The sequence below is a fragment of the Ursus arctos genome, unplaced genomic scaffold (genome assembly GCF_023065955.2).
Source record: "Ursus arctos isolate Adak ecotype North America unplaced genomic scaffold, UrsArc2.0 scaffold_2, whole genome shotgun sequence".
Lineage (NCBI taxonomy): Eukaryota > Metazoa > Chordata > Mammalia > Carnivora > Ursidae > Ursus > Ursus arctos.
The window spans coordinates 13,684,673-13,703,272 of record NW_026622874.1 but is presented as its reverse complement, the minus strand read 5'-3'; the positions used below and the strand labels follow the sequence as shown (position 1 = coordinate 13,703,272).

Genomic DNA, 18,600 nt, shown 5'->3' with positions numbered 1-18,600 from the left:
CCAATGGCTAATTAAACTAAGCCCCCCTTCCCCACAAGGGGAAAGCCCCCAAAGTGGCTTTGACATAGCACAAACACAAAGGTTACTTATACCCATTATTCCATTACAGATGGTTTCGAACACAACACTGACGTTATGCTTATGCCAGAAGTAAGCTAGATTCGTATTTATATATATATATATTACACAAAAACTACCTTCTTTGCCAGTTAACTGTAGAGATTTGGATCTGATGAGTGGGAATGAAGTTCTCCTTTTCAAATTCATATCATCATAGGAAGAGAAACACCTAAAACATGAAGAAAAATCAACACTGGGCACAATGAGAAAACTACATATAATTTACTCTGCAGTTGGGGCTTGATGGAAGCTACTGAGAATTGAACATGCCACAGAATACTAATCTCTAATTAACACTCCAGTTATTGCTATTACATGAAAAAAAAATTAAGGCTCGTTCTCTAAAAGGTCTATATTAAAAGACCTATTATCTTCCCCCTTTGAATTCCACATTCAAGCATCCACAACCAAAATATTTCAAGGGTTTATGCATTTCCTATTAATGTTTTCTTTATTCCAGTCTACAGAACCTTCCAGATACAGGACTATCTTGCTAGTTCCAATGATGTTTTAACACTGCAATTTTAAGATATCATATGGGGAAAAGAAATTATGTAAGTATTCCCTTATTTAGTCAAATTTCTCAAAAATATAAAAAAAAAGTAGTAAAAAATGTGAAATAAAATGCTGATACTACCTTTTAGGGCTTGGATATTGATTACTTTTAGGAAGTTTAGAAATATAATCTCCATCAAATTGAGAGGTGTTTCGACAGCGCTGCATACAAAGCATCAGTCCCAAGACAACACAGAGAACCAAAGATATGACAAGATAGCTTTGTCGATCTGACACCTGAGAGGAGAAAAGGATTTAATTATTATATGTTTTATATATTACAGTAATATTAAATATTATATTATATTTTGTTATTATCATTTAAAAATTACATTAGGAAAAATACAGTGGGATATAAAATTCAAAGGGACAGATCATTTTAAACATTTTTTAATGTGTTTCAAAACCATAAAATGCAGGGCAAGGTCTTAGAAAATGTACTACTGAGGTAATGTCTTACTCTTCTTTTCCTCCCCGCAAATCTTTGAACATTTTCAAACCTATGGAAAACTTTTTAAAAATAGCAATGAACATATTCATGCCTTTCACCTATGTTTACTGATACTTAACATTTTGCCACATTTGCTGTGTTTTTCCATCTGTACTCTCTCCTACTTGGGGAGAAAAAAAAAAATCTTGCTCCTGCCTAGTCTTTGCCATCTTGTAATACTGAACCACGAATCACCCAGTTATTTAAGCCAAAAACATGAGGGTCTTAGTTCCTCATCCCACACATCCCATCTTTCATCAAGGCTGTCTTTCTCTTAAATATTTCCTGAATTCAACAACTCCACACTGTTCTCGACTTCTAAAGCCCTAGTCCAAACCAACACCACCTCACCCAGGCTACTGCAACTACATCCTGAATGGTCTCCTCCCAACTTCTGCTTTTGCTGTTCCCTAAGAGGCAATTCTCCACAGAGCAACAAATGGGGTTTCTCCAAGTATTATCAGTGAGATGACCCCTGCCATTCTTAATTCTTTCTAATGAGTTGCAATGATTAGAATAAAATTCAAACTCTAAATTGCCTATAAAGGCCTACATGACCAGTCCCCACCACACCCTGAAGGTACTTACCCTACTTCCCCTCATTCTTTTTTTTTTTTTTTTTAATTTTATTTATTTATTTGACAGAGAGAGACAGCCAGCGAGACAGGGAACACAAGCAGGGGGAGTGGGAGAGGAAGAAGCAGGCTCCCAGTGGAGAAGCCAGATGTGGGGCTTGATCCCAGAACGCCGGGACCACACCCCGAGCCGAAGGCAGATGCTTAACGACTGCGCCACCCAGGTGCCCCACCTTCCTTCCCCTTATTCTGCTCCAGCCATGCCAACTTTCTTTCTGCCCTCACAGATATTACACTGTTTCTAATTGTGGATCCTTTGCCCTAGTGCTGCTATTAACAGGTTTGTTCTGACCCTAGGTTCCTTGTGGCTGCTCTCCTCTTGAGCACTCATGTTCTAATGCCACTGCCTCAAATAATCCTTCCAAAATCACTCTAGCTAAAGGAGCAACCCATACCACACCACTCCACACAATTTCATTTTCTGTCCCACTGTCCTTCACATATATTTACTGTATGTATTCCCTCTCTCCCCTAGAAGAGAGGCTCTGTGCGGCCAGGGACTACTCACTGTTGTATGCCCTAAGGACTGTACAGCTCACACCTATATACAATGGATGCTCAATAAATACTTATTAAATTAATACAATTTTTGCTTTGTTAAGCAACTCAACAAGGCTTTGTGAACTGAAAACGAAGCATCAGTGGTTTGCAAAAGGCCTAATAGAATTGCTTTATAATCATATTTTAGGTAAGACCTAAACTATGAACGCCCTGTTTTCCAAAAAATTATATATTTCCAAAACTTTAAAATGCCACATTCTGGTATTCTGAACAAGTTCTCTCTAAGTGACAATTTTGCTTGGTTGAAGTTCTTAGATACCATGTCCTTAACAAGCCTGGCTTTAGGACAACCTCTATATATGCAGTGTGTCTTACAATACCAGCAGTAACAATACCTCGCGTTTTAGTTCTGCCACTGTTGTCGACAAGTTTGAAACAAGCTGTGTCATGTTGGTCAATTGTGCCTGTAGTAACTGGATGGCTTCAGTTTGCCGCTGATCCTATGATAAAGGAAGAAATATTATTTTTGTGTGTGTGAAAGTTTCATCTGTACATTAAATACACTGTAAGTTCCAGTAAAAATTATGAAGTTCCTCAAGAAAAAAAATAGGAAGCTTTTAATGAATGAATATTGCAAAGTATGATCAGAAATTAAAAAAAAAAATGAATCTGAGACTATTGAACCCTCCTTCCCCCACCCCTCCAAAAAAAACATTTTGCCATTTACTGCTACCATGTGGATCACTAACAGACATTAATAAATTACTTTCCAAGGTAATATGAGCTCCACATACATAAACCAGTACATGGTCAGCTGTATGCAAAAATAATCACTTTGTCAAATATGTATTTTTAAACCAAAGCAGTCAGCACAAAAATATGTTGAAAAATTTTTCAAAAACGTTTTTGGATATAAAGCAGGCTCATACCAAGAAACTTTTAAAAGTTCTATTGCACACTAGGATGGAACTTAGGATGTCACATTGTCAAAAACCTACAACGGCTCATCTAGTCAATGATAGAATATCACCAATGAAAATAAATTAATCAAAACACCCATCTTTCCAGCTCAAGCTTTTTAAAAGTTTTATAATCAACAAACATGTCTTTATGTAAAATACTTGCATGCATATTTTAGGGAATTACGCATCATAATCATGGTCAGGAACCTCTATTAGGGAGACTGTACTGAAAATTTCAACTTACTACTGAACTTGGAGGAGGAAAAGAGGGCAGAATACAAAGAAAATCTAACACTCTATTTAGGATCATGTATGAAATAGCTATATAACCATTTATCACTCTAGATCTGTTTTTCAAATTTAGATTTAAGTAATAAGTTTAGGGGTGCCTGGATGGCTCAGTCATTAAACGCCTGCCTTTGGCTCAGGTCATGATCCCAGGGTCCTGGGACTGACCTCACACTGAACTCCCCACTCAGCAGGTAGCCTGCTTCTCCCTCTCCCTCTGCCTGCTGCTCCCCCCCCCTCTATCAAATAAGTATGTAAAATCTTTAGATAAATAAATAAATAAACAAAGTTTTAAATCTCAACTGTGTGTGTGTGTGTGTGTGTGTGTGTATGTGTGTGTGTGTGTGTGTGTGTGTGTGTAAGGTAGGGGGGTGGGTTGGGGGAGGTGAATGCATAAAACTGCAACAGAAAGTTTCACTAACTTCCCTTACTGCAATACACTGTGGTACTTTCTATCCTACTTCATCTGTTTAAAATGCTGAACCTGACTCAAACAGTTTCTTCTGACTCACATTTGACAAACACTGATAAATTCCAGATTGTTATAAACATTTAAAGAAAAAACTATGAAATTTAATGAGTTAGTTAACACTTCTAATCAAGATTTACTTCCAATACTGTTAATAATACACAAATTATTTAAAAGTATTTAAGTCTTTGAGATGGGAAAAATAGAGGGGAAATCATTTTAACCATTAAAATTAATGAAGAACTAAATTACTGTGTTCTTGAGTCAGAAGACAATATTGTTAAGATGTCAATTCTCCGAACTGATGTATAAATTCAACAAAATCTAATCAAGATGCAAACAGGTTGTTTTTGTAGAAACTGACAAGCTGATTCTAAAATCCATATTAGCCAAAACAATTTTGGAAGAGATGAACAATGCTGGAAAATTCACACTATGTGACTTCAAGAGCTCCTATAAAGCTACAATAATCACAACACTCTGCTCTCAGCATAAACATAGATGAACACAACAAAAGAGAAGCCCTGAAACAGATATATTATGTATATATGTGTGTGTGTTGAATTGATTAATATTTATATTTATCAAAAGTGCAAAGGAAATTCAGTGGAGAAGGGTAGTCTTTTCAACAGTGATACCTGAATAAAGGGAAATTCTCTATCTACCTCCCCACCAAAAAACTTTGATCCATACTTTGCAACACGTAAAAACTAAAATAGATTATAAGCCTAATGTAAAACGAAAACTATAAAACTTTTAAAAGAAAACTGAGGAAAAATTCTTTGTGACTATGGGTTAGGGAAAGATTTTATAGAGCAAAGAGAAAATAAATAGGCTTTAACAAATTAAAAACTTGTCTTCAAAAGACACTTTGAGGAGAATGACAAAACAAATAATGAACTGGGAGAAAATATTCACAAAGTATACCTCTAATAAAGGACTTGTATTCCAAATACATTTTATATAACTCTCAAACTTCAATTAAAAAAAAACACTAAAGGAGGAAATTTGTATGGAACCACAACTGGATTGTGTTAGGAACTAGCAGTAAGATGCAACTCCCTCTGAAACCTCAGGCCTGCTCAATTTATCTCACCATCCCCTAGTCCCAGATAAAGTCTAAGAAAAATATAAAATTTCTTCATCATAGTAACATAGTGTAAAAACTTTTAATAAACATCTGGATATTTCAATACTGAAATTGTGCAATACTGAAATTGTTTCCTTAAAATCAACAAGACAGGGTAATGGTCAATACCACGAGTTATATTGCATCACAGGAAAGAGATGGGGAAAAAAAGAAATGAAAAGGTACAAGGATTAAAAAAGAAGAAACAGAAATGTTCTTATTTGCAATCAATTAGATTATCTGTGTAGAAAACCACAAAAGATTTGCGTTTAACAAAAGCTGCTTAAAAGAAGGCCACTGTACTTCTACCACATATATGCAAACTTGGAAGTGTAATAGGAATAATGCTCAAGAAAATTTTCTCTAAAGGAGATATAGATGCTAATAGCTAGGTAATTTCCCAAGCATGACATCATATAATAGGCTTATCATCACCTATCAGGAGAAAAAAATGAACCAACACTTCTCATCCTTCTTACCAACAAGAGCCTACTGAATTCAAAAGAAATTTATATAAAAAGTAAATAAGGGCTGAAGATGACCAACCTGATCCTCTGCTATTCTTGAAGTATTCTGAAGTTTTACTATTGTTTTATTGAAAGCCTTTTGCATTTCTTCCATTTGTTTTCGGTACCTGTGGAGTGAGAAAGGACTTATTAGCTTTAATTTCTTACTTATTAACTTATTACTAGAAACACACTTCTGATTTCAATATGTGAGATAAATCTACTTTTTTGAAAATAACTCTTATTGAGGCCTGGAACACTTATAAAGGTAAAATAAAGAGGTCCCTTGAGGTATTTGCTACCTTAACATCAATTCTACACATCTCACTACTATGTAAGACTAGCCAATTATTTTATGACAAAGGAGCTAAGAATATAAAATAGGGAAAGAACAGTCTCTTCAATAAATGGTGTTGGGAAAACTGGACAGCCACATGCAAGGACTGAAAGTGGACCGCTATCTTATACCATACATAAAAGTAACTCAAAATGGATTAAATTGAATATAAGACCTGAAATCGTAAAACTCAGAGGAAAACACAGTTTACAGTAAGCTCCTTGACATTGATCTTGGTGATGGTTTGTTGGATTTGAAACCAAAGCAAAAATAAACGAGTACACATCAAACTAAAAAGCTTCTTTAATAAAGGAAACCATCAATGAAATGAAAAGGCAACTTGCCAAATGCGAGAAAAACTTTGCAAATCACGTATCTGACTGGGGTCAATAGCCAAAATACATAAAGAATGTATACCATTCAATAATAATAAATTAAAGAATCCAATTAAAACACTGGCAGAGGATCTAAACAGGCCTTTTCCACAAAGTCATACAGATGGCCAACAGGTACATGAAAAGATGCTCAACATCACTCATCATCGTGGAAATGCAAATCAAAATCATGAGAGATCACATCACATCTGTTAGAATGGCTATTATCAAAAAAGATAAGACGTAACACATGTTGGCAAGGATGTAGAGAAAAGGGAACCCTTGTTGGTAGAAATGCAAATTGATGCAGCCACTCTGGAAAAGAGTAGGGAGGTTCCTCAAAAATTAAAAAGAGAACTACTATATGATCCAGCAACTCCACTTCTGAGTATTTATCTGAAGAAAATGAAAAACACTAAGTTGAAAAGATATATGTACCCTCATGTTCACTGCAGCATTATGTACAATAGCCAAGATATGGAAGCAACTTAAGTGTTCATCAAAGAATAAACGGATAAAGTAAACGTGGTATCTGTATATAATGCAGTATATTCAGCCACAAAAAAAGGAAATCTTGCCATTTGCAACAACATGGATGGATAGACCTTGACGGCATTATGCTAAGTGAAATAAGTCAGACAGAGAAAGACAAATACCAAATGATCTCACTTATATGAGGAATAAAATAATAATAATAATAATAATGACAATAATACCCTTGAACTCATAGATACAGAGAACAAACTGGTGGTTATCAGATGTAGGGAGAAATGGGTAAAGGGGGTCAAAAGGTACAAATTTCCAGTTATAAAATGTATTAGTAATGGGGATGTAATGTACAGCATGGTAACTATAGTTAATAATACTCTATATTTGAAAGTCGCTAGGAGAGCAGATCTTGAAAGTTCTTGTCACAAGGAAAAAAAATCTTTTAACTGTGTGGTAATGAATGTTAACTAGACTTATTGTCGTGATCATTTCACAATATATACAAATATCAACTCATTATGTTGCATACCTGAAATTAATGTCAATTATACCTCAATTAAAAATAAATTAATAATTTCTGTGGTTCTCTTAGCGGGGCAGTTAGGGTAGGGAGCAGCAGGTAGGGGTACATTTTTTTTAAAGATTTTATTTATTTGAGAGAAAAGAGAGACAGCATGAGTGGGGGTGGGGGGCAGGGGAGAGGGAGAGAGAGAGAGGCAGACTACACACTGAGCAGGGAGCCCGATGTGGGGCTCAATCTCAGGACCCCGAGATCATGACCTAAGCTGAAGGCAGACACTTAACCAACTGAGCCACCCAGGTGCCGCAGGTAGGAGGTATTTAAGTGGTCAGGCCTGCACGTGCACACACAATTTGCCAATAAACTGTCTGTATGGATTAGGAGGAAACCCATTAGGATATAATGATAACCTTAGTGACATCTCATTAGTAGCATTTTGATTTAAAACAAGTAGGGAAAGGAAGTGTTTCAGACATTCTGGACATTTGGTGCCTACGTGGTTGCAAAATGTTGGAGAAGAAGCCCTGAAGACACTGGACACTTAAGGGATAAAAAAGAGTAAACAGGTATAAAAAAATGGAAAACTGTGCCTGGGGTCCCTAATCACTGCATAAGCACACTGGCACTTATGAGCAAAGAGCATAAATTATCACAACTAGAACTAGGATTCTAGGACTTCTTTGAAAGACTGCAAATGTTGCCTAATCATCCAGTTCAGTCTACTCTAGTCCTCACTGATTTAGACTCTTAATTATCTTGTCTAGTTCCACTAAAAGCTTCAATATCTAATGTTCTTACATATATTACATATACAGTATAGATATATATACATGTTATATAACACTATAATTCTCACATGAGTACTGTGGGAACCAAACAGAAAAGTAGCTAAAGTTAAGCAACAGAAGAAAGGAGAAACCGATTAAAGATAATTCAAACTTGTCACCCTAATATATAAAGATATTACATCACTCAGTACTTCTAAAAAAGATAATCAATTCTTTAAGTCATTGATCAACATCAAAGTAACACTCTCTCCAACTAAAATGGTACTGACTACTACCATATCATGAGATAATTAATCCTTTCCTCCTCTACTCAGAAATCATACTACGCTACTTACCTTGCAAAGTAGACTGTGCTAATTGATAATAAAACTTACCTTTGGCTAAGCTCCTCCAGATAGCGACCACTGAGAGACATGTTAACTTCTAAGGCTTTTATACGATTATTAAGTCTCATAAATACTGACTCCTTTTGGTTTGATCCATGTACAAGATTTCCATTAGTGTATCCTAGATCTGTCGAATTTTGCAATTCAGCATAAAAGTCTGTAGCTGTCCTCTGTAGCCCTCTTAAAAGGGCATCTTCCGGAGACTGATCTTCCTCTCTCACTTCAGGTAATGAAGAAGAATCCACAACAGGAGTCAAAATTTGCTTTGGTGTGTCAGCTATGTTCACTGTGGCTTCCCCATCTTCACTGTCTGGCATAGCAGCTGTGTTTACAGGTGGCACTATTGTTTCAGATAGTTTTGTGGTAATATGCATGGAGTTTGTATCTTCTTTTACAATATTATCCATTACTTCATTAAATTTATTTGTTTCATAGATCACAGCTGGCTTCTCTATAGAACTAAAACTCTCAGACTTTTTTTCCGTCTCATTATCAACCTCAACAGAATTTTCTTGAGGGATCACTTGAGATGGTGTAGGTCCTGCATCATATTTAATAGGCTCAGACACTTCTGTTTTAGATAATGAATGGATTTCTGGAGTAACATCTAAGAGAAGAGACTGAGAAAGAGTTTGAGGATGGCTTGGTTCAAGTTCAATTGCATCTGCACTGTGATTAATCAAATCACCTTGGTGCATACTACTTAAGTCACCTGGAACAATAGTTTCAGCATTCTTTTCTTTTCTCTTACTGTCCAATTCTCCACTTGGAGGTTGCAATACTAAAACATCCACTGATTCTGCAGGAAGTGGTAATGGTGGTTGAGCCGACACGAGATCGTCTTTTTCTTTACTCACAGCAGTTCTGCTACGTTGCCGATAAAGAGCAACTCTAACTGAACACCATTTATATACGTATTCCGAAAAACTAGAAATACAACAAATTGTGGTCAGTTCACTGCAAAATATTTGTGTCTCTGATTCAAACCAGGGTGACGATTCATCCTCCTGTTCACCACTACCCAGAAGGGTCACTGTAGATGGACTTGCCTCCTCTTCTTCTTCTTGAACCAGCTGTACAATTGGACTCTCTTTTGGAGTATCTGGTGACGACAGCTCTGTCTCATGTATGTGTCCTTCAGCAGTCACAAACCTAGAAATACATATCATAATTACATATCATTTTAATTAGAAATCTAAAGTTAAAATTATGCTAAAAAGTCAATGTATCATACATCAAATAAAAGAAAGACTAGAAATATAGAAGAAACTGAAAATTTTTGGATGAATTTTTCCCCTTCAAGTCATTTTCATTATAAAAACAAGTATTATTCAGAAATGGTAACAGAAAGATCATTTATCAAGTGATCAGCCAGATGACTCAAATCACCATATTTACTAAATCAAACTTGCTTTTTAAAAACATCTATTTAAGAATTGCTTATATGTGGAGTCTAGGAACTAGAATCTGGGATTCTTAATATATGAATGCACTTTGTATTTGAATATACTTTCAAAAGATAGCTAGATTTCTCAAAGAAAATTTTTCTGTGGATGACTTGAGGAATTCCAGGGTAGCATTACACATACACACACGATTATCTGCATGGCCTCACCAAAACAATCTTACCATCATCTGGGCTAATTTTCTATTATTTAAAGCCAAATACATAACAACACTAATAAAAGTCCGAGCTAATAATAAATAGTGCCCCATCTGTAACTTAATCCCATCTGCAGGATCTAGAGCATGTATGTAAGGTAGGGGAATGTGGAAGATGGAGCTGATAGGGAGAGCTGTAAATTATAATGTCTGTGGTTCACTCCAAGATAAAAATAAATTTCCAGGTGAAGCCCTTACAGCACAAAAGGTACAAACTGAAAAAATAAAGTCATTTGAATACCAAAAAGAAACATCTTCATATATAATTTTCCTACCCTGAAAAATTACAAAGAACGCTAGGAAATGTCTTTGAATAAAGACTAATATCATAATAGCAAAGGTAGGAATAAAATAGTATCTAAAAGCTAGATTTTCATCTTGTTGACAGTAAGTAAAGGGACAAAACTAAAAAATAATTAGACTATGCTTCTCTAAATAGATGATATAGAGATGTATGGTCTCTAATAATATTTCTTACATCTTTACTGCTTACTATCTACAACATTAATATGACAGTAAAAAGGAGCAGTGTCTGAAGAAAGGGAGGGAGAAAAATTAAAGTGTATTAATTTGGTACAAATTAAGTCATATACCATCTGTATATGCCCTAACTGGAGCTACACTTTAAAAAACTCACACTTGGGAAAATAAAATAAGTCATCTTTTCATAGTAACTTTAACAGTGACACCCTATCATGGATTCTTTCATTTTTATTTATTTTCTTCAAAGGATTGCCATATAGCCATCAAAAAGAATTTAAAGCAAATATAAAGAAACATTAAATTAAATAGTAAGCAATTATATTAAAAAATCTATTAAAATCAAACTAATGGAGAAAAGTAAAAACTACATTAGCCTGATGTGGTATCTTTCAACAAATATTCATATGTATATATGGAGGGGAGTATATATATGTATATATGTGTGTGTGTATACATATATAAAGTGAAACCAGTTTCCCTTAGCTCTGAAAAAAAGACATACTATGTGTTGTTAACTGAAGAAGCCTAGTTCTAAAATTGGGACTAGCAGTCACAGCTCCACATAATTAGAAACACCAAGAATGTCCCTATCCTAGATTTCCTAGGACCTTCTAGGAATCAATGCCACAGAATGCTATATTCTCTCTCTAGTCATCCAATAAATAAGAATCTTCAGTCACTTTTCAAATAAACACAGAATACAAATGTGTCACTGTGCCCTTCAAAACACAAAAATCTCATTTTTCAGTTAGTATGGTATTTAGGAATTACAGCTCAAACCATACCCACTGCACATTTCATTACATAGTTCCTGTTCAAATATCTCATCCTGTTAAGCGGAGTTCTGAGAGAAGAGGCTTTCAAAATTTTACAAAGTATATCTAATGAAATACACATAAACTTATAATAACTATATGCAATTATCCAGTCTATGAGCTTATCTGCTACAGACAAGAAGTAGAGGTGGCAAAAAACCTTAATCATCTCTGGTAGAAAAGACAGAAAATGAGGATATTTTATGTTAACTACATGACAGACATTCCTGCCCAAAGTGCCCCACTGCAATTCAGGGGAAGACCTCTATGTAATTCAAATTAGGAAAGTGAACACTGTAAGAGTTTTCTGTGAGACAAACATAATAATTTAAGAATCACTGCTCTAGGAATTTCAGTCACCCTTTAATAGCTTTCAAGGCATAGCACAGGTACTTAACGCTTTAAATTTGAACTTAATAAATGCAAGCTTTTAAAATTTGTCCTCAAACCAATACCTGAAGAATTAGGCCAATTATGTGCAATAAGAAAAAGATTCAGTGTTGTGAATAATAGAAGTAATATATACTATCAAAACAAACATTTGGTCTGGAGTGAAGTGCATTCCTGGTACTCAAAAAGCAACTCAAAAGATATTTTAAGTGGCTGTGGAATGCCTGCCCTATGATTCAGAGCTTTCTATAGATAATCATTTCACACATAAATCACAAGTACCTTTCTATGTACTAGTACACTTAGCTCTCCATTTTAATAGAACTCTAATATCATAATATAACTTACTCAGGTGATGGAACAGGAGTTGAAACAGGAGCTAAGTCAGGCATTTTAGGTGCAGCTGTGGCAGTGGCATTCTCAGATATACTTTTATTTCCTATTTTAAGAAAGATACCCATGTTGAGTTTAATTTTAAAAAGCTATACCATGAAGATATTTCACTATAACAAATAAAGAACTTTAGTTTCTGGGGGAGAAAAAAAAGTCAAATAGGTTGCTACTGCAGACTTTATTTTCTTCCATCAAAGTTCTTTCAGAAAGAAATGATCATACAAAGTCAGAACTACAAATAATGCATATTCTTTCTCAACTTCTCAGATAATTAGTCAAATGACTATAAATTTTGTGTAATCTTATGTGATTAACATGCCTTCTAGACACCTAAAGGAGTTACTAAAAAGAATCAGAAGAAATGTATGGGTCATTTTAAGTTTGCACTTGGAACTAAGTATTTTCTAAGAACAAAAAAAGCAAGATGGTTTCTCCTTGCTATTAATACTCATATTTGGCATTCTGTAGGGGAGAAAAATCACTTTTTAAATTGAGTAGTTATTTAATAAATAAAAGCATGCATGAAGTACCACTAGAAAACTTCAGGAAAGAGATAAGGGGTAAAATTACTTCTACAGCAGGAAGAGTCAAAAAGAAATTCATGAATTTTATTAAACAGGATCGTATTGTAAGAGAGAACTTGCGAAATTCAAATAAACAATGAATAACAGAAGACTGGTAAGTCCCTTTGATTCATTTCTATATTTCTAAATGAAAAATTAAGTTCCTTGGCTTATTAATTAATTTTCCTAACTAGAGTGGAGTATCAGATATTTAAAAGACCCAAAAAATGATTAAGTACCTTCTGTCAGGTCTTCAGTTTTTGCTCCCAGAATATTAGCGGCAATATTCACCATATTTAGAATGGCATCTAAAACAAAATTCAATCAGAAAAAAATACCAATACACCTAAAAATTCTTATATAGCTTAATATCACAGTCAAAAAACCATTTATAATGGTTTTTTTGCATTTTTTTGGACTAATTACCTTTTTGTTCATCTTAATATGTAAGTCCAATATAGGACACAAATTTCAGTCAAAAAGTATAAAACATAAATCTGAATTCTTATGTTCAGAAGGAATTTAAAACTTAATTATACTTTTATGGTTAACCTTCCCCAAACCTCCTGCTAAAACACTATCTTCAGCATATTACAAAATTCAACTAAAATTCAACATATAGCCTGTACTGGGACAGGGAAAAAAATGGGACAACCAAAATTATATTTTAAGAAAAGCTTGTTTTTCTTCAAAAAGTTCCTACAGTTAAAAACAAAAACGAAAGAGCTTGAAGAAGTTTTTCCTAAACAGGTGATTTTTATAGATATAAACAAACAAAATGGAAAGATTATTATCCAAAGGAGAGCAGGAAAATTTTATTTTCAGCTATGAACTTATTTATTGATAATATGGTTAAATTCCAACTTAATACTGTACAGAATCAAATTTCTTTGATAACTTTTAATGATTTTAATGGATGACACAAAATCTTTTCTGAACTGGGTAGGTATGGGCATGGGCAGGTTAAGTCAAAGTCATAAAACTCTCGGTGCTGTAGGTAAAGCAATCTGCATACCTGTGAATTCTGCCTCTCTTTCTAAAGAGGATACTTGGATGATGAGTAAAGTAGTATAAACTTTAACATCTGAATAAATAGGCAGAGACACATGAGTACCACAAAATACCTAACTCCATAAAAAGCTGGTGCTGAGAAAAGGTGGCTTCCTTCTATGATGTAATTTTAAGGGAAATTAATTTCTATCCCCAGCCTAATCTCTAACATTACACTATAAGTTAATTCACCAGTTATCAGGCATTTCTCCTATTAAAATATTAATATCTGGCAAGGGCTACATATTAAGTCTCATCAGTTAGTTCTGTCTTGTTTTCCTTTCCTAAGAGATTCATAGGGTTCTCATCACACTTTCAGTGAAAATCATAGATGTGAAAAGTAGGAAAGGCTCTAAGGGAGGAATAGCTAACATCCTATCTAGAAAATTGAGAGGAAGCCAAGCACTGTCACCTGGAGCTGATCCTGTAGATACATGTTTTATGGTAGGAGAAAATAGTTAAGAAATTTTGGACAGTTTAAAATGATAACTGGTAGTTATAAATTTCGATCTTTACAAAGTACAGGAATGGTACTTTGTTCCAATCATTGGTATAACACACAAAAGCTTTGTACTTGCTTTGTAAATGTCTAGGATTATAGGTCAACCTTACTCTTCCTTTGACCAGACAAACTGGTAAACAAAGACGCAGCATTGATTCTTAGGCTAAAACATGAGATTAAAAACAAGAAGGGAAACACCGTATTTTCGCACAAACTGAGATAAAGTAGCAATGGAAATTCTTTTAATTCCGCATAAATCCACTTTTAATGTCAACCAATACTGCAACAGTATCTGATCTTCTACTTAGCCTGTCAGCTAAAGTTCAGTCAAAATGGACTGCTTCACAGAATCCAAATTCTGGAATCAAATCTATACTCTAAAGTCCTTTGTGCTTCAAAGCGCAATCTTACCTCAGATAATAAATTTTTTGGCATTTATATTTTGGACATTTATTGTTAAAGAAGTCAAGAACAGAACACATCTGTGGATGTCTGTAAAGAAAGCAGCTTTAGAGTATTATTTTTTAACCTAAAGAAGATTTACACCATCCTTCATTTAAAAATACTATTTTATCATCATTTTCAGGGGGCTACTTGGTAACAAAAGCAAAATTTGGCAAATTTCTAAATTCTCAGTCCATCTAAAATATAATTTAGCTTCTGTTCACAGAACACTGCCAAAAGTCTTATTTTGTCTTTTGAGAGAAAGCAGCTTTGTGAATATTCTATTCTGACCATTCCCAATTTGCATCCAAACACATGATAGCTTGTCACAATCATAATGTGGCTACTAAAAAACCTTTTGAATAGGCTAAGGTAATAATTTGGAATATAGTACCAAACTAGACATTTGTACTTAATTTCTCCCAGATCAGCCAACTCCTTTATCTTTGAGCTGGGCACTATTCATCCTATCTCATTCTTTAAGGAATGAAATTCTCCCCAGGAGCCATCAACACGTTATACTCAGTCTCCAGCACACTACAGTGGCTTTTGATATGGAAAACAAACTACCTATGCTACAACATGACAAGACAAGCCAACAAAATAACTATTTCCTCCCATGTGTATTTAGATACCTCTGCTGCATGCCCACCCGCATTCTCACTTTTCCTTCTAGGTCTTTAAAATATGTACATTCATAAAAAATATTCTGATGTCAAAGAACACAAAAACTGTATTTTGTCTTAAACACATACACAGAAACCTGGCCTTTAGCGATTCTAACAAAATGCAGACCGTATTTAGGAGTAAAGGCAGACCTACAAGAATATCAAAGTAGAGAGTGGTCTGGAAAATCCACATGACAAAGTACAAGGAAATCAGAATGATATTAAGAATTTTTTATTGATATAAAATATTTGAATGTTCTGGTTCAAGATGTAAATAAAAGAATCAAGCAGAAGAGCTGCCATAACTGGCATAAACACAAAGTCAAGAATGCTGCTTTCTCTAACATAGTAGTTTTTCCTTTCTGGAAGTTAAGAAAATTATATAATGTCAAGAAGGTCCAAATATTCAGTATGTATACTCTCTGACAACCAAGTTCCAATAGAATCAATGTACTCTAGTGATATATATTTCCTGTAACTACTAACTGCCCAATACCAAAAGGAAAAAGGAGTTTCTATTAATATTAAAGCCACAAGGGAAAAAAGTTGGGGAGGTGGCACCTGGGTGGCTCAGTCAATTCAGTGTCCAATTCTTGCTTTTTGGCTCAGGGTTGTGAAACCGAGCCCTGTGTTAGGCTCTGTGCTGGGCATGGAGTCTGCTTAAGATTCTCCCTCTCCCTCTGCCCAAATTAAAAAAAAAAAAAAAAAAAAAAGATTAAAGCCACAGAATTCTGTTTTGGAGCCACTATCTAAATTTGTAAAGTAAGCCAGGTTCAAAATTGGCCAATTTCAAGCTAATTCATAAAGCGTGATGATGACAGTCAAATTCAGATATTTCAGTACCAGAGACTAGCTCTTTGTCCTGATTTTACTCTGTTATTTACTCCTTAGACGTTATACTACCGGGGTGGTAGCAAAGTCAGGCTTAGAAACAGTCCCAGACTCTTCATAAGGACAAGTATAGAATACAACTGTGTTAGGTCATATCTATAACCTTTATGACACCAAAGTCTTATCACTGCCAGCTACCACTCCTCTCTTTTTTCTGAAACTTCAAGAGATGGAGCTCTTTTTAAACCCTACTTTTTATGTTTAGGCTTAGCTGACGTAAACAAATTCTTTCAACACTAGAACACTGAAAGGTAAATAGATCCATAAAAAGAAAAATAAATGATACGCTACAAAGAAACACATCTTTGAGGAAAAGATCCCAAGTGTAGGATATAAAGAAGATTCTTTATCTAATTAATACAAATAATACCTTGATCACATAAGTAATTACAAATAGGGAAATGACCTCCATTGTGTAAACTGGGTTTTGTCTAGGAGTTAATTCCATAAGAATATAGAAAAAGAAACCAAGAATATCAACAGGATTTTCCTTTACCTAAAACTATGGTAAGGCATACTTCCCTAAGGTGCCCCTTCCTCTCCAGCAACCATCAGAAGCTAGAGATCTTTCAGTCTGGGGCTATTTTCTGACTCCATAAAATAATGACGCTTCCACACAGCTAACTAATATAACATCATTGAGCTATGATGATTACTACATAACACAGAATATTTAATACAAATTTAAGGACATGAATAATATTAATATCCAGATAGATAAAACAGCATCATGTTTTCACTCCTAAAAAACTGTATCTCACAGCAGTGAATGAAGAACCTATTTTTAATATTATCATCAACTAGATAGCTAAGAATCCTACTTAAAAGAAGTCACTAATATATAGAAAGTCAGTTGACTAGCAATAGAGTGAAACAAAGTATATTGAGCTAATACGCAACAAAGTTAAATATTACATAAAGGGTTCCTCTTCTACAGGTATTTTTAGCATTCTTCTTCCTATGCCTTAAAAAGCCCACTGAAGACTAGTTTTCTATGGAGAGGAAAAGGGGAAGAAGGGAACGGAAAAAAGAAAAGATGAAAAAAAAAAAAAAAACAGAGCCAGCTCCTAGCTCCATATACTGTAGTTATACAAAATGTCTACCTAAGTATATATACTACTGGTTGAGTAACCTTAAAAGGTATAAAGACAATGTACACACGAGACTGGGATTGAAGCAACTCAACTCACTAAGAGCAACAAGGGAAAGGCACAAGAAATTAGTCATCGATTTTATGACGATTTACTTTTATTATATTCAATCATTAATCTCCAAATAAAAACAAAACTCCTTCCAGTATTTTATGTTATGAATAACCAAAAATAACCATTAAAATATACCTACCTGAATTATAACAATAAAAATAAAGTGTCAGTTGGTAATGGTCTTTCCAAGAGTCTCCTTAGCCAGCTTACCACTAGGTTCAGATAATAGGCTGGCACGACAAAAACTAAACTACTAGTATCTTAATCATTATTTCTTTAGTTTACGAAGAGTATATTGTTATTACTATTAATGTTACTTCTTGAGAATCATTATTATTATGGATAAGAACAGCCTTATATTTGTAAATAATTAGGAAACTAACCACATCTGTAGATAAATGATTCCTCGTTTGCTAGGATTTCACTGATGCATACTACCTCTGAAATACCATTCGAATTCCTTTCCCATCTAGTATGACTACCCAGATACTTCTACTCATATGCTCTGGACCTCTTTAGTAAGATCCCCAAGTAAAGTCACAGCCCATTCTTCTAAGGAATTTGCTTAAAAATATAAGCACTTAGTTAGGGTAGAAGAACCAACCTGTGCTTGCATTTTTTCCTCTCCTCTTTCTTTTCATCCACGCTTCCTATTTTATTTCTATGGAAATACATTTCAAAGCTAGTATCTTTGATTTCAACTCAAGTTCAATACTGGGAGAAGGAGCTTCCTAAACTATATACCACAACAAAATACCCACATATGTCAGGGAAGAAAAAGCTGGGAAATATTTTAATAGTCTCTAGGAAAATCTCCAAATACTCACTTGTAGCAGAACCAAGAAGATTTTTTGAGGATTTATCCTCCCCAGTATTATAATCCAGTGGATAATCTATTTAAGGAGAAAATGAAGGTAATTACACTGAGAACTATCTCCAATAATATGTTTAAAAGCTCAAACTATGTCCTGTCAAAGTCAGCTGA

The 18,600-nt window shown here is 34.5% G+C and overlaps 1 protein-coding gene across 5 annotated transcripts in view; it reads right to left on the bottom strand.

The window, feature by feature from the left end:
- The window catches only part of SUCO (SUN domain containing ossification factor), a 90,720-nt gene that overhangs the window by 16,445 nt on the left and 55,675 nt on the right, over nt 1-18,600 (bottom strand). For all 5 annotated transcript variants that reach the window (XM_048225173.2, XM_026509346.4, XM_048225175.2 and 2 more), the window contains 8 exons: nt 18,443-18,508; nt 13,095-13,163; nt 12,248-12,338; nt 8,538-9,701; nt 5,696-5,783; nt 2,697-2,801; nt 758-912; nt 198-289 (listed from right to left, as the gene is read on the bottom strand). In XM_048225173.2, the coding sequence (XP_048081130.1) occupies nt 198-289; nt 758-912; nt 2,697-2,801; nt 5,696-5,783; nt 8,538-9,701; nt 12,248-12,338; nt 13,095-13,163; nt 18,443-18,508 (1,830 nt within the window). The remainder of the gene's footprint in view (nt 1-197; nt 290-757; nt 913-2,696; nt 2,802-5,695; nt 5,784-8,537; nt 9,702-12,247; nt 12,339-13,094; nt 13,164-18,442; nt 18,509-18,600) is intronic.